Source organism: Carassius auratus, linkage group LG28B, assembly GCF_003368295.1.
Source record: "Carassius auratus strain Wakin linkage group LG28B, ASM336829v1, whole genome shotgun sequence".
NCBI classification, from domain to species: Eukaryota; Metazoa; Chordata; class Actinopteri; order Cypriniformes; family Cyprinidae; genus Carassius; species Carassius auratus.
In genome coordinates this window covers 8234673-8257114 of record NC_039293.1, presented here as the reverse complement: position 1 = coordinate 8257114, position 22442 = coordinate 8234673, and the positions used below count along the sequence as shown (strand labels likewise).

Genomic DNA, 22442 nt, shown 5'->3' with positions numbered 1-22442 from the left:
TTTAAACCCCACAACAAAATCCTCAGTTTTAAATGAACACTTATAAGGTGTGCACACTACAGAGTGTTTGAGTAACACTGAATTAGTGAAGTTAATGAGATAATTCTGTGATTAATTGATGATTGAGCATGAGTGATGAACACCTGCTATTAACAAACAAAATTACTAAAGGAAAGAGAAACACAAGAACTACAACTGACTTCAGCCACAGCCTTAGATGAAATAAACTGAAATAAAATAATTAATCAAATCTCTCAAGAGCTGATTAAACAACTCCTAAAACAGCTTCACCAGATTCACATTACTAACCAGACTGACTTTATTTCTGTCAGATGTCTACAGAAGATCTTATTGAGAGTTAAATAGGTTTAGGTGTTTTTTTTCACTACCATGATGGAGATCAGTGTTTACTTTAGTTGGGCTCTTGAACGTGATTTTAAAACAACTGTTTTTTTTTTTACATGCTGTAACAATGCATTTTTGGAACCTGTTATAGAGAGAAAAAAAAGGTATTGCTGTTCATAGATTGACAACAATAAACAATCTATTATTTCTGATCCAATCCCGTGTCCCTTCTCTTATTGAATATTGACACTACAGCAAAATAAGAAACACTGTTGAGCCTTAAGTTATGAAAGTTTCACTCATAAAAAAACCTGTGCTGCTATTTAGACAGAAACATCAATAATCAGCTTATGAATCACAACAATGGTGACAATCCACAAAATAAATAAACAGATCAGTTCTGAACATCACAACACATGCTACTAAAACTTAAGACAAAAGCAAAATTATAAGCACATAAGAATTCAAGAAAATAAGTAAACAATTCAGCATCATAATTTATTCATGCCGCAATGCATGCTGGGAGTCATGGATGAGTTTTATCCTGTGCTGGTACCCAGCATGCATTGCATCATGAACCTTTTGATTATCACCATTGTTGAGATTCATATGCTGATTGTTGATGTCTCTCTTTGAGTGTGGAGGACACCGCTGCCCAAAATATTTAAAATTCAAACTTTTGTTAAAAAATATGTTTAGATTATCACATTACGGTTCATTATCATAAAATGTAAGAAAATAAAATTGTGTAATTCACTCAAATATTGCAACACCAAACTAATATTTGACTACTAAAGCAACTCTTTAAGTCATTCTAGTAGATCATGCCTGACAGAAACTGCCATAATCACTTGATTATCAACATTGACATTGCAGTAACAGTGGCTGAAGTCAGTTGTAGTTCTTGTGTGTGTCTTGTTTCTTTTTTCTTCAGTGATTCTAATGGTTAACGGCAGCTGTTGATCAGTGTCTGAATTCACTCATTAGTGTTCATTCTCTCTGTTAGGTGGACTATATTGGTAAACTCATGTAGGGAATAGTGAATGAGGGAGTAGGGTGTGATTTGAAACACAGCCGCTGAGTGTCAACTTTGAATGTTGTTAATTTACGATATATAGCAGCAGGCTAGCTTCTCGAAAATTATGAATATTACCCAGAATGCACTGTTTTAATGAAAAACAGTATGTTACTGTCAAAATTTGGCCGTTTTTTTACAGCAATTATTAACAGTGTAGCACACATATATGTGCTGAAGTGCTTAACACAGAGATCACCACTGTATCAGCGACCTCACATTTACTGTCTTTATATAAAGCAGCAGAAAATCAGAATTTGTGGCTCATCATTGACTGAAGCACCGGCTCTACTCTCCAGCACAATGGTGAACAACAAAACTACATTAAACTAACAGATCTCTCTGTGAAAACAGATTAATACAGTCGAGTTCAGTATTTACTCTCATTATCAGTGTATGACTTTGCATATATTGTTTTCTATAGATGTTCACAAATATTTTAGTTAAATTCACTTTTTTTTCATTTGGTAAGTCTGACATTTACATTTAACAGTATATTACTGTTTTTCCTTGACTTAACGGCAACAAACTGTAGAAAAACACTTTTTTTTTGGCAACCATTAATTTTTCAATTTGTGGCTGATGATGTCACTGTTTTTATAAGAAATGTTGATGATATAAATACTTTAACAGCTTGTTTAAATAGTTTTCATAAAGCAACATCTGCAAGTATAAACTGGGAGAAATGTACAGCTTTTCTTATGGGTGAATGGAGGGAAACCTCATCAGTGTAACGGACTCGAGATGGTTTTAAAATTCTTGGGATTTATTTTGGTACTGAGGACTATATGGAGAAAAATTGGGAAGGACTTTCTGATAAAGTGATAGGGAGAATCCAGAGATGGAGATGCATTCTTCCACATCTTTCATACAGAGGAAGGGTTTTAATTGTTCATATTCTGGCAGCCTCAATGCTGTGGCATAAACTCACAGTTTTGAGTCCTCCTAAAGGTTTTTTCATAAAGATTGAAACACCTGTACTCAGCAGTGGCAGAAGGAGGACAAGGACTCATTCATCTGGAATCAAGAATGAAGGCTATGAGACTACAAACATTGAAAAAGATATTTTATTTGACAGAGTAACTTGGATATCATTCAGTCTCATTCTGTTGCAAAATAAAACCAATGTAAAGTGAGACAAACATTTGTTTTTAACTGAAAATACTTCTGATCTAAAAACTCTTTTGCCTCATGATGATTTTTATGTGTGGTTAAGGTGGTAAGAGATTAAAGTGCACATTATTTTAATCCATTGTTTAATATAAAATCAAGTGTACTGAGGTCATTTGTTGTATTGTTTTCTACAGCAGGAATAGTAAGAATTACTGATTTGCACAATAGACCATGGAAGAATGATCAGGTTGGTCTTAGATCAGCCTCTTTTCCTTCTGAACTTATGTCCTTTGTTAACAATGTTGTTTATAATGGTGAAGTGCCTCAGACTTTTCCTGTTTTAAACGTTATACCCAAACATGTGAAAATGAATGAAAGTGGACAGGTTTCTTTGTTGAAGGGGTATGAAGTTTTGGATTTCCAATCCCTCTGGAAAAAGCTTTTGTGTAAAAGATGCTTATTGTAATCAGTTAAGAGAAAGGGTTGATAGTAAATGGAGGTTTTATCTCTCTGTTCCCAAAGAAGTGACTCCTTCCTGGAGACTTTTATATAAACCCCAATACCAAAGAGAAGTGGAGGATCATACATCGTATAGTGGCCACTAATACTGAATACTGAATACATCCGCTTCATCACTGTTAATGTTTGACTTCATCTCACATCTTTAATAACATCCTCACAGAAAACCAACACAGCTAACATCAGGAGCAGAACTGAGGAGCTAAGGCAAAACACAGGACTTCAACACTAGAAAACTGAAACAATCCAAACCAGAGAAACTAATGAATAATTCAATCAGGAAACAGAAACACGGGGAAAACTAAACCCAAACAGAACATAACCATCATCTGAATAATGACACGATATACTCTCTTCTGAAGATCTGCTTCATATCTGACATTAGGAACAAATTAATTCAGTTTCCAACACTGATGCTGTTATTTTCCTGTTTATTAATATAAAGCTGCTTTGAATTAAACTGAATTATATAAAGTTCTTTAGAAATAAAAGTGACACGAATATTTAGTTTGAGAAACAAAGAAAGAATCAGGGTTTCCAGACATTTGACCACAGTTTAAAACCTAACAATCATGACAAACTTTTAATGTTTCAATCTGAAAATGAGACTGAAATCATGAAATCACACATTGTTAGTTTATACAAGTGATTATTCATATTTGTTGTGTAACTGACTCAGATTTGATCATTTAATCTGAGAATCAGATTCATAAACAGCTGAATAAAGTATTTCTAGACCATTTACTTCAATAAATATGATATGATCATTTAATCAGGATCTGTGACACATCACTGTTTCTCATTGGTCAGATATGATTAAGATGATTTAGTCTAATCCTTTATCATCAACTACTGATCGATAAGATCCTCAGAGAAGAAGAATAATCATAACACCAGAAGAAAGGAAAGAGTGTGTGAGTGAAGGAGGTTGTGAATGTGTGTAGATGTGTGTTAGTTACTGGATCAGAGAATGACACTGTTCCTCTGTCATAGTCCAGATCAACTCTCACACGATCAAGTTTACGATTAACACAAAAACCAGAACCTGGAGACACTCCATACCACACACACCAAACACCAGTCTTATAGAAATCCCAACCCTTCCTCTGGTTTGATGCTGTAGTTACTCCAAGTCTCCAGACTGAACTCTGTTTAACCTCCACATCCCAGCAGTGTGTTCCTGAGTTAAAACCCTCTGAACCCAGAACACATTCATCACAGTCAAATCTCTCTGGATTATCAGGAACAGGTTGATCGATCCAGCTGTTTCTCACACTGGTCAGATCATCAGACAGAACGAGGAGTGGATGAGCCGTGTTTGGATCCAGAATCACAGGAGCTGATGACACACACACACACACAGATCATGATCAAGAGTGAACACAACACAGATGATTATGAATTATGAGACTCTCATCACTGTCAGTCATTCTGTGTCTGATTGATTCATCAAGACTGAACGTTCAGACAGAAACAGTGAGGGACACAAACTGAAAACAGATTCATTTATATTCAGTTATAGTCAGAAGATGCTTTTAATACAAAATATTACATTTGAACAGAACTTTACACATGATTTCATGTTCAAATGAGATTATAATAATACAGAAATAATGATTATATCTTTATGCTTATCCTCACTGTTTCTCTCGTTTCAATAACAAAGCTTTTACTAAATACTATTATTATTATTTATAAACACTAGATAGTATTCCTCAAAAGTGTGGTGAAATAATAATAATAATAAATGTTATAAATAACAACAATAAAAAGCTTGCTGGTATTAACAAACTACAACTAAAATAATTCAGTTTTAATTATTCAGTAATTAAAGTAATTCTTAAAATAAATTATAAATATTAGATAATAATCTAAAAAAATATTCAATTGAATAATTAGAAAATGAAATATAATTAGTTATAAGTAATAATAGATTAATAGATTTTTACAGTAATAAAAAGATCAAGCCAAAGTGACTCACAAATGATGAGAATAGAATCAATCAAAAACAACACAAAGAGCAATGATATATAAGAGCTATAACAAGTCTCAGTTAGATTAACACAGTACACGTAGCATGGGCTTTTAACTAATATAATAAATAGAAAACTGATAGAATAGAACAAGAATACAGCAAGCTAGTGTTAGGGGTCTTTTTTTGCTTTTGTTCATTTTATAATAAATGAAAAGAAAACCGTTATAATAGAAGAGGAATAAAATGAACAGAGAAGCTAGTGTTTTTTTTTTTTTAAATCAAGTAGTTAGTAAATGAATGGAGTGCCAGTCTAAAAGGGACAAGTTTTTATAAAGAATAGAATTAGAATAGAGTGTGCTAGAGTTGGAGGGGAGCGGGGCGTCATGACCTCATTATTATTTATTACTCAGAGTGTACTTGGATCATGGCACACTATAGATCAACATAATCTATATAACCTGAGAATCAAGATCTAGTCAATGTGTTTGGGAATGTTTCGAGACGTTCTTCAGTGGTTCTTTGGGAGGTTTAGGTGATATATAGCACCACTGCTGTACATTAAGATGTTTTTAACTGTGTGTGCACTTGGATGGGATTGATGCAGAACACAAATTACAAGTGTGGGTTACATTATTACACTCCATTCTTCTCCAGATTTTGTAATTGTTGTTTTAATGTTCAATTCAATTATTTTATTCACACAGTAATCATTTTAAAAGTGAGGTGACATTCAGCCAAGTATGGTGACCCATACTCAGAATTCATGCTCTGCATTTAACCCATCCGTAGTGCACACACACAGAGCAGTGAACACACACACACACACACACACACAGAGCAGTGAACACACACACACACACACACTGTGAACACACACCCGGAGCAGTGAACACACACACACACACACACACAGAGCAGTGAACACACACACACACACACACACACACACACAGAGCAGTGAACACACACACACACACACTGTGAACACACACCCGGAGCAGTGAACACACACACACACACACACACAGAGCAGTGAACACACACACACACACTGTGAACACACACCCATTTATGCTGCGGCGCCCGGGCAGCAGTTGGGGGTTCGATCTCAGTCGTGGTGTTGCCGGCCCGAGATTCGAACCCACAACCCTAGGCTTAGGAGTCAAACTCTCTAACCACTAGGCCACGACTTCGTCAGATTTTATAACATCACATCTGATGAGGAGGTTGCTTTTTAACAGGAACACTGAAAGTTAGGGTTTTATCTCATTTGCAATATATATTTTATAACAAATTTAATTTATAGTGATATATACATGCCGTGCGAGTTTAAACGGGCAGAAACTTTTCTCTCAGAAAACATTTCCCTTGACTCGCAGTGAACAGAACACTGAAATTAAGTGTTTAGTCTCATTTACATATGTATTTTATGTACCATTTTATTTTATAACCATATTTTTGTGCTGTGCGCTCCTAAACTTTTCTCATGGACATCATTTTCTTTTACTAGTGATACTGAGAAGACTGAGATGATTTTACTGTTTGGAAAACACCAAAAGTAAGAGATTTAAATTCACATTATGTATTTATAACATCATAGAAGATATGACACATTATTTTTTATGGGTGTTTTTTTCTTTTTTAAGAATGTGTTTTGTTTTCATCAAAAGTGAGTTAAAAGAGTTTGGGATTACATTTCTGAGTAAATTATTCCTCTAATGTTGTTGCAGTTCAAGCTGGAATAACTGAAAAATCAAAAGTAAATGTGAATATAAAATCATCAGTACATTGTCAAGCTCATTAATATCTTCAGGACACATACGACAGACACGGGTAAGCCACATTTACATATTTAATATTATTGACTGAACCTTTTGATCATTAATATTTGTTATTGACTCTTTCTAGTAGGGTTTCCCTCAACTAAAGATTTTCTTATTTTTCTTATTTTTTTATACATCTTATTGGCAGCCCCCATTTTTAACCATTTAACTACCCCAATAGTTTGATGCAGGAGAATATTAAAGCATCAGGAGCTTAGACCAAAGAAAAGATGGTGCTGATAAAATACTATCAGACAAATCTTGTGTCCAATAATAGCACAGAGGAGACTAAAACAGAAGAGATTATCTTTAGGTCTACATCTGATATTAATACAACGCCTGTTTTAATTCAGAATGGAAAACTACAACAGGTCAAAACACACGTTTTACTCCATTTGGTATATGAGTTTGTCTGTTGTGCTAAAAACAAAGTTGTTTAATCAATTATGAATTTGCTCAAGGACTGTCGTTCAGCCCCTTGAGAAGTTTTATGATTCAGCTTATTATAAGAATTTGTTAAGACTGTCTAATAATATAGTTTCTGTTCATAACCATGTCCTGCGTAATGAGTTTGAATTATTATCATCAAACCGGACGTACAGAGTCCCAAGATTGAAGAAAGTTATGCTGAAACATTCTTGTGTGCATCAGCCAATCCTCGAAGAAACTTCATAAAAATCAAGAGTATTGTGAACAGATGTATAAGTGTAGCAGAGCGTGAGGTATAATGTGACCGAGTTTATATTTAATGTGAATTTAACATTGAAAGTTACTGTGAATAAAAACATTAGTGAGGCTACTAATCATAACACTTTCATTGTTTCATTGTACAGCCAGCGGATGAACACAGATTTTAACTGATGCAGCTAATGATAATGATAATGACACGCTGAACGTTATAATCACGTCGGTGTGATTGTATAAATATAGAAAATATCAATTGGTTATTTTTTGTCTTTTGGATGCTGCGTGACGCCTTTGGATGGAAGAGATGTGTTTTTAGCTGATTCTTGGAGAATATTGTTATACTCGCTCTCTTATTCTCTGTATATATAAACCTAATTCAAAATATTAATAAATAATTAAATAAATAATTATTAATAAAATATAAACAGTAGTTATCATTTGTTTTTTTTTAGAAATGTTTCTGTCCGTCTGCTCAAATAAAGAGTGTTAAAAACTGCTGAAATCACTTCTGTGTGTTTCGTGAGACTGAAAATGAAAGTGAAGCGCACTGAATTGTGGGATTGATTATTTCTAGAAGTGAGCTGCTGATTTTGGTGCAGTAGATGATCAGGTTCTTCACAGATAATGCTGAAATCTGTCAATATTGCATCATTTCCAGTGTGTGTGTATGAAGCTCAGATCTTCTGCAGTCAGACTCACTGTTCTGGACGATGTCCTGCATCTTCTTCCAGACTCTGAAGGACAGGTTCCCCAAGTAACGTGGCACATGAATCAAAGCTCCAGAAGGAGTCTGTGGATCCGGCTGTGATGAGATCTGGACTCTGGAAGAACATTCAGGATCAGAACTGAAGTGACTCTGGATCAGAAGCAGAGAGAGAGAAGATCACTCACCTTTCCATCGAGACCGGAAACTCCTGCAGAACAAACACAACGAACATTGATCAATCTATCAATCAATCAACCATACATCAATCAATCAATCAATAAATCAATCAATCAACAACTCAATCAACCATCAATCAATCAACCATACATCAATCAATCAATCAATCAACCATACATCAGTCAATCAGTGTATGATCTGAAATCAGACCTTCAGAAAGCAGACGTCACTGGCTCTCATCTTCTCCTCCGTGTCTTTGATTGTGTGTGAAAGAGCTGAGATGTGTCTGTTCATCTCCTCCAGCTTCTCCTTCATCATCTGCTTCTTCTGCTCCTCTTCCTCTCTCAGTGCAGTGATTGTAGCTTCTTCTTCATCTCTGAGAAACTGATGAAGCTTCTCAAACTGCTGTTTAATCTGACGCTCTGTGTGCTCAGCTTGAGACTGAAATCAAACCACATTCACTTCAATCGTCTCCATCAACACACATCAACACATCACATCATTCAGATCCCAGAGAAACTCATAGACAGACATATAACAGATCCAGAAGAAGATTGATGATCCTCATTTACACAAATAATCAACTGGAGTCCATTATATTAAATATATCAGATCAGAACTGTATATAGTGATCTACAGCTGTAATGAAAAAGACTCTTGTTACAATCCCCTGCTCTTCAGAAATCAGAAATGGAGGCGCAATGAGTCTCATGGACCTCTGAACCCTTAAAATATATTATTCTGATATTTCCACCCTTCTCAGAAAGAGTAGTGTCCACACTGAAGAAGTTTCAATGTGTGTCGGTGTCTGTTGGTGTAATCTCCACTGCTACTAGTACTGCTGGTTCTTCTATGTCTGATTGGACTTCATGTAAATCTGAACCTGGAGTCTTGGAGGATGTTGAAGAAGGACGTCTACAGGACACAGAGGTTTTAGCCAAAAGGCAAAGTAGGTGATGGGTGGTGGCAGGTTAGGCCTGTAGAAGCAAAGATTGAGCTATCTGAGAATTCCTGTGCCTAAAAACTGACGTGAACATCACAGATTTTGGGGTATGGGAGAGTACTGTAGAGTAGGGCTGTCAAAAGAAAATTAGAATTTTGAATATTTGTAAAATTTAAAATAAAAATCTGCATTGAAATGCAAAAACGTAGCATTCGAATTTAAGTTGTGCATTTAGGAGGCTGCCTCATAAGCCCCAGGTATACTTCACATTCCGTGTTCCATTCCGTCTCGCGCACAGCCGCGTCCGCACAACTTTCGAAGGTGGACGAGCTCGACATGCAGTACCACTTCTGTCTCATCATTCACCTCGTGTACACACACCATCTGCGTGGTCTCAAAAAATGTATATAATGTAAACAGTGCTTGGACTACCAAATATACTTGACCTTTAACAGTGGCGCACGAGATGCGATGACGATGTAAGTGTTATTGCCCATCCCATCCCCATCCCACTGCATCTCATATTTTTAAATGAAAAAATGTATTCTGTGTGACTGGCTTTCTGCCCTTTGTGTTTAACTATTCATGCATACATGACACTGTTTTGTTTATAGTTGTTTCAGCAACTTAATTAATTGTAATTGGTTTATAAACATTATTTTACATATTATGAATTTTTTTCTTGCTTTCTTGCTTGCTCTGACAGGAAGGGTCTAATCTTCCTAATGTTGTATAATGCAAACCTGCAGGAGCGGGTAGTTATAGCAATGTGGTCTGTGAAGCTTAACTGATGATCCATCACAACTCCTAGGTTTCTGGCTGTCCTCGAAGGAGTTATGGTTGACGAGCCCAGCTGTATAGAGAAGTTGTGACGAAGCAATGGGTTAGCTGGAATCACCAGGAGTTCTGTCTTCATAAGGTTAAGCTGAAGGTCATTCATCCAGCTAGAAATGTCACTCAGACAGGCTGAAATGCGAGCAGCTACTGTTCGGTCATCTGGTTGGAATGAGAAGTAGAGTTGGGTGTCATCAGCGTAGGAGTGATAAAAAAGCCATGCTTCTGAATGACAGATCCTAATGACGTCATGTAGATGGAGAAGAGAAGTGGTCCAAGTACTGAGCCTTGAGGAACCCCAGTAGCAAGTTGTTGTGACTTAGAAACTTCACCCCTCCAAGACACACTGAAGGATCTGTCAGAGAGGTAGGACTTAACCCACAGGAGAGCAGTTCCAGAGATGCCCATCTTTCTGAGGGTGGACAGGAGAATCTGGTGATTAACAGTGTCAAAAGCAGCAGACAGGTCCAGTAAGATGAGTACTGAGGATTTTGAAGCTGCTCTTGCTAGTCGCAGGGCTTCAGTAACCGAGAGCAGAGCAGTCTCAGTTGAGTGGCCACTTTTGAAGCCAGATTGGTTGCTGTCCAGGAGGTTGTTCTGTACAAGGAACATAGAAAGCTGGTTGAACACAGCTCGCTCAAGTGTCTTTGCAATGAATAGAAGAAGGGATACCAGTCTGGTCTGGAGATGGTGGAGCTGCTCAGCGGTTGACACGCACGGCGGAGCTCTGTTTGTTTGGTTAAAGTTGGTTAAAGTTTGTTTGTTAGTTACTATCCGTCGTTTCTGTTTGTTAATTACGTGCCAGTGTCTAGTCCACATGTTTTGTTTGTCTCGAATATAAACGTCAGCAATCGGACGCAAACAATGGATTGTAACATGTTTTACCTGGAACTCTATCTGGCGATCACCGTACTCTCTCTACTCCTGACAAACGCAGAGCCATCCAGGATAACCTACGGCAGACATCAACTACTTCAGCTGGGCCTAACAACACAGCTGCAGTGGACACCTCCAACAGACTTTCCTTTGGAATGCCTACGTCCAACTGAACAGCGACTTGTCAGGATCAAGAGAAAGCGTGGTTCGAGAGGAGGAATTAAACGCCGAGTTCGGGCAAGGGGATTTAAACCACCACTACCAACAATAGTCCTCTCTAATGTGAGATCGCTAAGGAACAAGATAGATGAACTTCATGCATCTACGCAATACCTGTATGAATACAGAGATAGTTGTCTGCTATGCTTCAGTGAGACTTGGTTAAACCGAACAGTGACCGATGACAGCCTTTCCCTGCCTGGCTTTGGCACACCGTTAAGACTTGACAGAGAACGACAAGCCACCGGGAAATCGATTGGTGGAGGACTTTGCATGTACATTAACACCAAGTGGTGTAAACATCATATAATCAGACACACCTTCAATTCCCCACACCTAGAACTCCTGTCGGTTTCCCTTAGACCCACATATCTACCACGAGAGTTTGGGCAACTATTCGTGTGTCTAGTGTATATTCCTCCAGACGCAAACTACAAAGAGGCAGCAGATGAGATTTATCGCCACATACAAGAGCTTGAGGCGGTGTCCCCAGACACCCCCAAACTTATTCTGGGTGACTTTAATGGCTGCTCCTTGTCATCAGCACTACCCCACTATCATCAATAGGTGAAGTGTGCCACGCGTGGATCAAAAACAATTGATCTATGTTATGGCAACATAAAAAATGCATACAAAGCCATCAACAAACCACCAATAGGCGGGTCAGATCACAACACTGTCTTTTTACTGCCCTCGTACCGTCAAAAATTGAAAAGGGAAAAACCAAAATCTACATCAGTGAGGGTGTGGGAGGATGACAGTATGACAGCGCTGCAGGGCTGTTTTGACTGCACGGAGTGGAGTGTCTTTGATTGTGCGGACCTCAACGACCATGCGGATGTCATCACGTCTTATATTAACTTCTGCGTGGATAATGTGATCCCGACAAAACGTGTGAAACAGTTTGCTAATTCTAAACCTTGGATTACGACTGACATTAAGAAACTGTTGGCGGATAAAGAAAGAGCATTTAAAGCAAATGACAGACGTGGGGGGAAGCTGATTCAGCGGGAAATACAGACCAAAATCAAACAGGGCAAGAGACAATATAAAGACAAAGTTGAACAACAACTCAAGGCAAACAACTCGCGTTTGGCGTGGAGGGGTATTAAAACTATTATCGGCCAAAATCAACACTCTAACACCCCGGTACATACAGTCGAGCAGGCGAATGCTCTGAATGATCACTTTGCGAGATGGGAGAGTGACGAGCCAGTCAGTCCAATCAGCCTTAGTGGAAGTGCTCCAAGCGCACCAATCACGGTAAGCTGTGAGGAAGTGGGGCGGATCTTCTCCCATATAAGGACACGGAAAGCTGCCGGCCCTGACAGGCTGGAAGGCATCATCCTAAAGAGCTGCAAAGAACAACTGAGCCCGGTGTTCAGAGGACTGTTTCAGAAATCAATTGACACGCACACAATACCAGTGATATGGAAAACAGGGGAAATAGTACCACTTCCTAAGAAACCCAAACCAGCTGGACTAAATGATTTTAGACCAGTGACACTCACTTCTGTTGCCATGAAGTGCTTAGAGCGGATCATTTTAACACGTCTTAAAATACAAACTCATGAACACATGGACACATTACAGTTTGCGTACAGAGAGAGGAGGGGAGTGGAAGATGCTGTCACAACCCTCCTGAATGGAATTTATATACATCTGGAAACACCTGCCTCTCATGTACGCATTCTGTTTGCAGACTTCTCTTCAGCTTTCAACACCATTCAGTCACACATGTTGATAGAGAAGCTGACCCAAATGGGTGTAAACCTCATTTTGGTGCAGTGGATTCAGGATTTTTTAACAGGGAGACAACAGTATGTGAGGGCGGGTTACAGTCATTCTAGAACCATCATTACAAACACGGGTGTGCCACAAGGATGTGTTTTATCACCATTGTTATTTATTTTATACACTAATGATTGTGTTAGCCACCACTCCAACTGTTCACTAATTAAGTTTGCAGATGATGCTGCACTAGTTGGTTTTCTAACAGACAGTGATCAAGACTACAGGTCTGAGGTTGACCATTTCCATGATTGGTGCAATCAAAATTCACTTATTTTAAACGTGTCTAAAACAAAAGAAATGGTGATTGACTTTAGGAAAAGGCCCCTCCATTGCAACCTATCACTATTCATGGGACAGTCATTGAGACAGTGGAGGAGTATAAGTATCAAGGCACTATTATTGATCACAAACTCACCTGGTCTTCTAACACATTGGCACGATACTCAAAAGCACAGCAAAGGCTTCATTTTTTAAGGAAATTGCGTAGTTTTAATGCAGACACCACAACTCTGACATTGTTTTATTTAACTTTTATTCAGAGTGTGGTGACTTTCGCCATCCAGTGCTGGGGGGGTGCTCTTTCTGTCCAAAACAGAAACATGCTGGACAGGGTGACTAAGATGGGCAGGAAAATCACTGGATCCGAAATAAAAAACATAACTACCCTCACCGAACAGTATACCCTCAATCTGGCCCTGAGGATACTGGATGATCAATCCCACCCACTTTTTTCAGAGTTTTCCCCCCTGCCCTCTGGACGTAGATTCAGAATGCCCCGGACTAAAACTAAACGTGCCATTTTATCTTTTGTGCCAAGGAGCATACAGTTACTGAACAAATCAAGCTCAGGCACATAGATATATTTTAAAAGTGCACCTTTTACCATTTATTATTTCCTTAATTGTATGCATTTTTAGCTACTGGACTGATGCGCTGTCATTACTGTGTTGATCTTGTTGTTGTTGATGTCAATGTTCTGTATTCTTTACGTCCTCAATGTGGTTGGATGTTTGTTGTGTCCTTTCTTTTACTATTTATCTATTGTTATTTATTGTTGTTTGTGCTTAAATGTTCAATGTGGCTCCACTGAGTGCAAGACAAATTCCCCTCGGGGCAATAAAGGTTCATTCATTCATTCAGTTTTCTAGAAGCACTGGATTTAGAGATGGTTTCTTGAGCTTTGGGCTTAACCGAGCCTGCTTGAATGCTGTGGGAAATGTTCCAGAGTGAAGAGAGGAGTTGATAATGTGAGTAAGTGAAGGTATGACTGAAGAAGAGATTGCTTGAAGGAGGTGAGTGGGGATCAGATCAAGTGGAAAAGTAGTAGGATGATTGGACAGGAGAAGTTTGGAAACGTCTATCTCTGAGAGTGGGGAGAAGGAGGAGAAAGAGTGTGTGTCGGTCATTGTGAAGTTATCCTCAGTCTGCTTTGTGGAGAATTGGTCACTGATGGATCTTGTCTTATTTGTGAAGGAAACTGCAAAGCCGGACACTGTAGTGCATCCAGAGTGTCCGAGTGTCAAAACAGCTGTTAATTTTGTTGTGGTAGTAGGATGTTTTAGCAGTGAAGAGTTTTGCAGAGAAGGAAGAGAGGAGAGACTGATACACACTGAGGTCGGTAGAGTTATGCACATACACATACACACACACACACACACATACACATATATACAGATCTGCATTCAGCCCCCCACCCCCATCCCTCGCCTTCGCCGCTTTGTTCTGCCAGTCTGGCAAGCGGGTCTGTGACCAGCGCTGTAATGGCTGTTGGACTGGATGACCCAATTTCTGTCCCCAGTTGCAAAGTCATGTGTTTATGGTGTATTGATTATGTGCTTTTGTTGCTGAGGTGTTTTTCCTGTTCTCACACTGTGCTCTCAAAAGGAGCATAGTCTGGGTGTTGTTGTTTTTTCTCCTCTCTTTCCTAATGTTATGCTGTATCTCTTTCCCCTGTACTCCTGTATTTCGTTGCCTTGTACCCACATGTGCAATGACAATAAAGTTGAATCTGAATCTTTATAGAAGTGTCAGGAAGCATTTAACAATGCAAAAATGTTGTTGGCACGAGCTATGCCCCTAAATTTTAAGCATCCTTTTAGTGTTGCAGTGGATGCCAGTGAGAGTGGGGCTGGTGCTGTGTTAATGCAGGTGAGTTTGGACGTATAGAACATCCAGTATGTTACTTCATTAAAGGTGCCTTAGAATGCATTGATACAATATTTTTAATTATTGTCTGAGATCTACATAGAAGGTATGTGGTTTTACTTCACTTCATCTACAGCGATATTATTGACTTGATTGCAAATAAATGCACAGACACTATTTAACTGAACAGAGATGACATCACTTAATGCAATGATGAACTGCCTTTAACTATCATTTTGCATTATTGAGACACTGTTTTCCAAATGAATGTTGTTCAGTGCTTTGACACAATGCATTTTGTTTAAAGCACTATATAAATAAAGGTGATTGATTGATTGATTTAGGTAATGGTATATATTTCAATGTCTCTCACAGTAATATCACTGGGTAATTGTCCACCAGCCCTGTAGTCATAAATATAGATCACAACAATTTAGTGTTCATTAATAAAATGCAACAAAGCTAAATAATAATAATAATAATAATAATAATGGGAGTTTGATTCTACAACAGTACCTACAAGACATAAGACATATCAGTGGACGCATTGTCCCACGTCTAGTCTTTTAGGGGGTGCTCTTGTTTTATTTTCTTGTTTCCTAGGGCCCAAGATGAAGGAAAAAAATTGATTCATCACAGTAGGTCTTTTGGTTTGTTTATGTGTGTGCTGGAGGATTTCCAAACTGTAAACCTCTTTCTAGGGAGGGAGGTGTTATGACCCCCTGTGCTGTCCTTGGGATTTTCTTTGTCAGTGCATGGGCAGGGATTGGACTGAGGGGCACTTAGGTAACTGGGCACACCTGGGGAATGGGTGGCTGTATACCAGCTCTCTCTTCTATATAAAGAACTGGGCCCGATTCCCCAAAACGTTCTTATCGCTAAGTAGTTCTTAACCTATTCCTTAACCTCTCTCTTAACCTTATGGCACAATTTCCGACACGTTCTTATGCTAAGTATATCTTCTGTAAGTCATACTTTCGTAAGGTTGGTCTGGACCATTCGTAAGCTCTCTCTTAGCGTTGTTTGAGCTCAAGACGCTACTGTACAGCAGTCTTTAGAAACCAGCGCAGCTCAGTACAAGTCAAACTATGGTATGTTGACAATCTTGTGGCTCAACAATGATTTTATGTAATTAAAGCGAATTGGCAATCAATTTTTTGATAATTAAAATCTGGCAAATAATTTGGCTCTAAATGGCTAAGATCTATAAATGGGTAATCATGGTTGTGTCCAGTAAGCGACCATAGCAGCGATCCAATGTGTCCTTATATTGAATCAAAGATGGAGCCGGACGCGGAGCCATTTAGTCCATGTCAATTTTCTTATTCGGCAAAACTTAAGCCCTTCTGACATTTTGCCTGACGTGGCTATATTAAAAAAAATTCGCCTCCCAAGACAGCTCATTATGGAGCTGCCGGACCTTCTCAGACCTGCGCAAACCCAGCACTACGTTTTTTTTTGTTGTTGTTTTTTTTTTTTTGCTACAGAGAGATTCATTGAGGTCGTGGGAGAGGGCTATGGCCTAATCAAGACCTCTATGTGGAGGTGCGTTCACACCGTCACCAACGCCCTTCTGCGCCATGCCGGGGATTGCATCCTGGTGCAACACTAATGGCACACTAATCCCTATCGCCAGTCCATCAATGATTGATCAGGCGTAGGCTACTCATCGCGAATGGGAGACGCAGCCATAAACGTGCAGATGGACCACAGGGGTGTGATCTCCGACCTGGTGGCAATGTCCAGCAAACTTCAGCAACTTCCTCTGACGAGCGGCTTGGTGCCCTTTTTTTACATTGCTTCCCCATTATATACTGTATCTAACTCTCTCTCTCTCTGTTCATTGTAGATAGGTTGCTTTTTATTAAAAACATAAACCAATTGCAATCAATACCGCATTAAACAGAAGTAACTGCAGCTGCTTGCCAATCAATTCTGATTGTAAAGTATCTTACCATTAATATAAAAGTGTATTATATAATTTTTATAAGTCGTTAAACCCATGTCAAGAAGCGGCACAAGTGGCACAATGGGATGGGAGGGAGGATGATTAGCGAGGGATCCCCGGTTCGTCTAACCATCACAACATATGGTATGAACATATTACTGACCATTTGATAATTAAATTTATAGTCTATATTCTACTGATAACTTAAAATATGTTAAAATAAATGTTACTGTGATAATTTGAGCAATGTTTCATTTGCATAGAACGTGTTGTCTTTCTTAACGCTGTATTGCACCTTTGCGTGAAGTGGAAAATCGATTCATGAGCAATCGATACCAAATAATTCAGCACCCTGACTTTGGACAGCGCTCTTGTAACGTCAGATGTAAGAGGCAGCGTGCTAAGAAGCTTCCTGAGGGACACTTCGGGGAACACACTTAGGAACATAAACAACTTTGGTAAGGAATATCTTTCGAGGTCATCTTAGCACGCTAAGAGTGAGCGTTATCGGGAAACCGGGCCCTGGGCTGTTGGTCTTAAAAGAAGGTCACATGCTTTAGTTTCTCTCACACTTGGGTTTTCTTTTACCCTTTTAATATTAATATTTCATTGCATTTAGACACATATTTACATTTCTTTTTCCAAAGAACATTGTTTATTTTTTATTGCTTAATTTCTTTTCCCAATAAATTATAAATTATTTAAAACCTATTTCGTTGTCTATCTCCCTCTTTATGCTGTGGTTTTGGAACGAGCTCGACCCTAACACTCTGGATTCTGTTTCCTCACCTTGATGTGTTCAGCTGTTTTCTCAAACTCTCCTTTTGTTTTTTCATTGCGTTGAAGTTTCTCCTTTAATGACTTCAATGCTGTGTTGAGCTCCTCCTAGAATTAAACGAAATAAAAATCCATAACAAAAAAGATTACAGTGAAAAAACAAAAAACGGTAAAATGATATTATCATATAATGCAGTGCAAAAGTATTTGCCCCCATCCTGATTTCTTCTGTTTTTGTGAACATCTCATACTGAATTAATTTAGAAATTAAAACCTGTCATAAAAAAGGCAACCTGAGTGAACACAAAGCACAGTTTGTAACTGACAAAGATATTTATCAAAGCAAAAAAAGTTATTCCAATACCAACTTGGCTTTTGTGAAAAAGTATTTGCCCCCGTGGTTATATATTCCTCAAATCTATAAAACTTTATTGTTAATTGGAGTTCAGCTGAACTAAACACAACCAGATCTGATCAATCAAATCAACACTTAAACATGACTTTTATAACATGTAATTGGCTAAAAGCCACTTTTCTCACCTTATATGATGAAACCACTTCATCGATGGGTCTGAATTTATGATTGTCATGTTTTTGTGAATTAATACACACGACACACACCGGCTGTTTGTCCTCCAGACAGAAGAGTTTGAGTTTCTCACTGTGTAAACTGCAGATCTCCCCAGATCCTGATGAACGAACCTCATTTCTCTCCTTCAGGAACGACTCACACAAGTTTTTTAACACAAGATTACATGGAGGATCAACTTTTGAGGATCTTCTTCTGCAGACGGGACACTCCTGAGTTTTCTTAATTCTCCAGAACTGTTGAAGACACTCTTTACAGACACTGTGACTACATGATAAAACAACAGGATTCTTGAAGATTTCCTGACATACAGGACAAGAAATATCATCTTCAGATAGAGAAGCCATTTTCACTCTTAGAGCTCCAGTGATCTACACTTTACTTTCACTTTCTGAACGACAGTTTGAAAAATAAATCCCCCTGAGAATCACAAATATCTAATATCTATTCAGAACAAAACTTCACAAAGATCCTTCTGTAAAGTGTTTCTCTTGGTTCTTCACTGATGGCTGGTTCTTTATTGTTTTTGTCAGTAGAGAAGAGAGTCAGTGTGAGAGAAGCAGAAATAACACGTCAGTCTCTTCCTGGTAAGAGCTGTGAGAGGGAGGAGCTTATGATCACATGACTGTGTTTAAACAAGTCTGACAGGAACATCAGGATTTCTTCAGGTAAAATCTTAACAAATTGTATTCAAAATGAACTTGAACTGAAATGGTAAAATAAACTGCTATAAACTCTTGGATAAAAGAACAATGAAAATACACAAATATTTACAATTACTTTTGAAGGCTCAGGAAACCTTTGCAGGTGTTTTGAGTTGATAAGATGATTGGCATGTCACCATATTCAAATTGTTCAGAATTGGTGTGTTTTTGTTAAATGTGAACCACAATCATCACAATTAAAAAGAAGAAGAAATAAATTACTGAAATAAAATAAATTATAATTACTGAAATAAATGACATTTTCAATAACATTCTAATTTATTGAGATGCACCTGTAAATATTATATACTTGATGAAAGCATATGTGGTGAGAGGAGCCAACATTTGAAGTCTGCTGCAACACAGTTCTGCATTTCAAATGGGGCTAATAAAAAGAATAGATGAAATAACAGAAAGTGTGTTTGGCTCTGTGAGACTGATGGCATGAGAACAAGTTAAAATAATGCTTAAAACTACATCAGAGCCATACAGTCTTTATGTAGCTCGTAAAGTACCAATTCCAATACTTACATAGGTAAAACATGAATAGGACAGAATAGAGCAGCTGGGTTTGATTGAAGAGGTTTCTCCATAGACACTCCACACTGTGGATGGTGCAAATCATCAAAAGAATGGAGACTTAAGAATTTATGTGGACCTTAAACACCTGAACAAAGCCATCGTTCGCGAAAAGTATGTTCTGCCGAAGTTACATCTATGCATTGAGCAGACGCTTTTACCCAAAGTGACTTACAGTGCATTCAGGCCATACTTTTTTTTTAACCAGAATGTGTGTTCCCTGGGAATGGAACCCACAACCTTTTGAGCTGCTAACACAATGCTATACCACTGAGCCACTGGATACGCTTGGATGAAATCACTTCTAAACTTGTGGCGACAACAGTCTTTTCTAGCCTGGATGATACCTGGATGATATCTCAGATCATTATTTAGTTTTGTGCAAACTTCATATAGCCAAAATTGTAAATTCTACTTCTTGTTACAAGTATGGAAGAACCATCACTTCTACCACAAAAGACTGCTTTTTTAAGTTATCTTCCTGATGTATCCAAATTCCTTAGCATATCCAAAACCTCAGAACAACTTGATGATGTAACAGAAACTATGGACTCTCTTTTCTAGCACTTTAAATACAGTTGCTCCTTTACGCTTAAGGAAGGTTAAGGAAAACAGTTTGACACCATGGTATAATGAGCATACTCGCACCCTAAAGAGAGCAGCCCGAAAAATGGAGCGCAGCTGGAGGAAAACAAAACTAGAGGTATTTTGTATTGCTTGGCGGGAAAGTAACATATCCTATAGAAAAGCATTAAAAACTGCTAGATTCGATTACTTTTCTTCTCTTTTAGAAGAAAACAAACATAACCCCAGGTATTTATTCAATACAGTGGCTAAATTAACGAAAAAATAAAGCCTCAACAAGTGTTGACATTTCCCAACACCACAGCAGTAATGACTTTATGAACTACTTTACTTCTAAAATCGATACTATTAGAGATAAAATTGTAACCATTCAGCCGTCAGCTACAGTTTCGCATCAGACAGTGCACTATAGACCCCCTGAGGAACAGTTCCACTCATTCTCTACTATAGGAGAGGAAGAATTGTATAAACTTGTTAAATCATCTAAACCAACAACATGTATGTTAGACCCTATACCATCTAAGCTCTTAAAGGAGGTGCTTCCAGAAGTCATAGATCCTCTTCTGACTATTATAAATTCCTCATTGTCATTAGGATATGTCCCCAAAACCTTCAAACTGGCTCTCGAATCTCCCTTTTCTGTCCAAGATACTAGAAAAGGTGGTATCGTCACAATTATATTCCTTCTTAGAGAAAAATGGTATATGTGAGGATTTCCAGTCAGGATTTAGACCGTATCATAGTACTGAGACTGCTCTTCTTAGAGTTACAAATGATCTGCTCTTATCATCTGATCGTGGGTGTATCTCTCTATTAGTTTTATTGGATCTTAGTGCTGCGTTTGACACAATTGACCACAGCATTCTTTTGCATAGACTTGAACACTTTGTTGGCATCAGTGGAAGTGCATTAGCATGGTTTAAATCGTACTTATAAGACCGCCATCAGTTCGTAGCAGTGAATGAAGATGTATCATATTGATCACAAGTGCAGTATGGAGTACCTCAAGGCTCAGTTCTAGGGCCGCTACTCTTCACGCTTTATATGTTACCCTTGGGAGATATCATCAGGAAACATGGTGTTAGCTTTCACTGTTATGCTGATGATACGCAGCTCTATATTTCCTCGCAGCCCGGTGAAACACACCAATTTGAAAAAACTAATGGAATGCACTGTCGATATAAAAAACTTGATGATGAGTAATTTCTTACTTCTAAATTCTGAAAAAACTGAGGTGTTAATTATAGGACCTAAAAACTCAGCTTGTAATAAACTAGAACACTGTCTAAGACTTGATGGTTGCTCTGTCAATTCTTCGTCATCAGTTAGGAACCTAGGTGTGCTACTTGATCGCAATCTTTCCTTAGAAAGCCACGTTTCTAGCATTTGTAAAACTGCATTTTTCCATCTCAAAAATATATCTAAATTACGGCCTATGCTCTCAATGTCAAATGCAGAAATGCTAATCCATGCATTTATGACCTCAAGGTTAGATTATTGTAATGCTTTATTGGGTGGTTGTTCTGCACGCTTGGTAAACAAACTACAGCTAGTCCAAAATGCAGCAGCAAGAGTTCTTACAGGAACCAGGAAGTATGACCATATTAGCCCGGTCCTGTCATCGCTGCACTGGCTCCCTATCAAACATCGTATAGATTTTAAAATATTGCTTATTACTTATAAAGCCCTGAATGGTTTAGCACCTCAGTATTTGAATGAGCTCCTTTTACATTATGTTCTCAAAACTCAGGCAATTTGATAATACCTAGAATATCAAAATCAACTGCGGGCGGCAGATCCTTTTCCTATTTGGCGCCTAAACTCTGGAATAACCTACCTAACATTGTTCGGGAGGCAGACACACTCTTTCAGTTTAAATCTAGATTAAAGACCCATCTCTTTAACCTGGCTTACTGATAACATACTAATATGCTTTTAATATCCAAATCCGTTAAAGGATTTTTAGGCTGCATTAATTAGGTAAACTGGAAACACTTCACATAACACCCGATGTACTTGCTACATCATT

At 38.2% G+C, this 22442-nt stretch overlaps 1 protein-coding gene across 1 annotated transcript; it reads right to left on the bottom strand.

Moving 5' to 3' along the window:
* Positions 1-2522: 2522 nt before the first annotated feature.
* Positions 2523-19152, bottom strand: LOC113067415 (tripartite motif-containing protein 35-like). Its single transcript, XM_026239814.1, has 6 exons — positions 18497-19152; positions 17969-18064; positions 8631-8861; positions 8429-8451; positions 8237-8358; positions 2523-4391 (listed from the first exon to the last, which is right to left on the bottom strand). The coding sequence occupies exons 1-6, from the start codon at positions 18890-18892 to the stop codon at positions 3898-3900; spliced, it is 1362 nt and encodes a 453-aa protein (XP_026095599.1). The 5' UTR covers positions 18893-19152; the 3' UTR covers positions 2523-3897.
* Positions 19153-22442: the final 3290 nt, after the last annotated feature.

Excerpts from the sequence above, each read along its gene's own strand:
- LOC113067415 (XM_026239814.1), bottom strand. The coding sequence starts at position 18,892 with ATGGCTTCTCTATCTGAAGATGATATTTCTTGTCCTGTATGTCAGGAA. Across the intron at positions 18,065-18,496 it reads AAGTGGTTTCATCATATAAG|GAGGAGCTCAACACAGCATT; the intron begins GTGAGAAAAGTG and ends GTTTAATTCTAG. Across the intron at positions 8,862-17,968 it reads AAACAGCTGAACACATCAAG|TCTCAAGCTGAGCACACAGA; the intron begins GTGAGGAAACAG and ends GTTTGATTTCAG.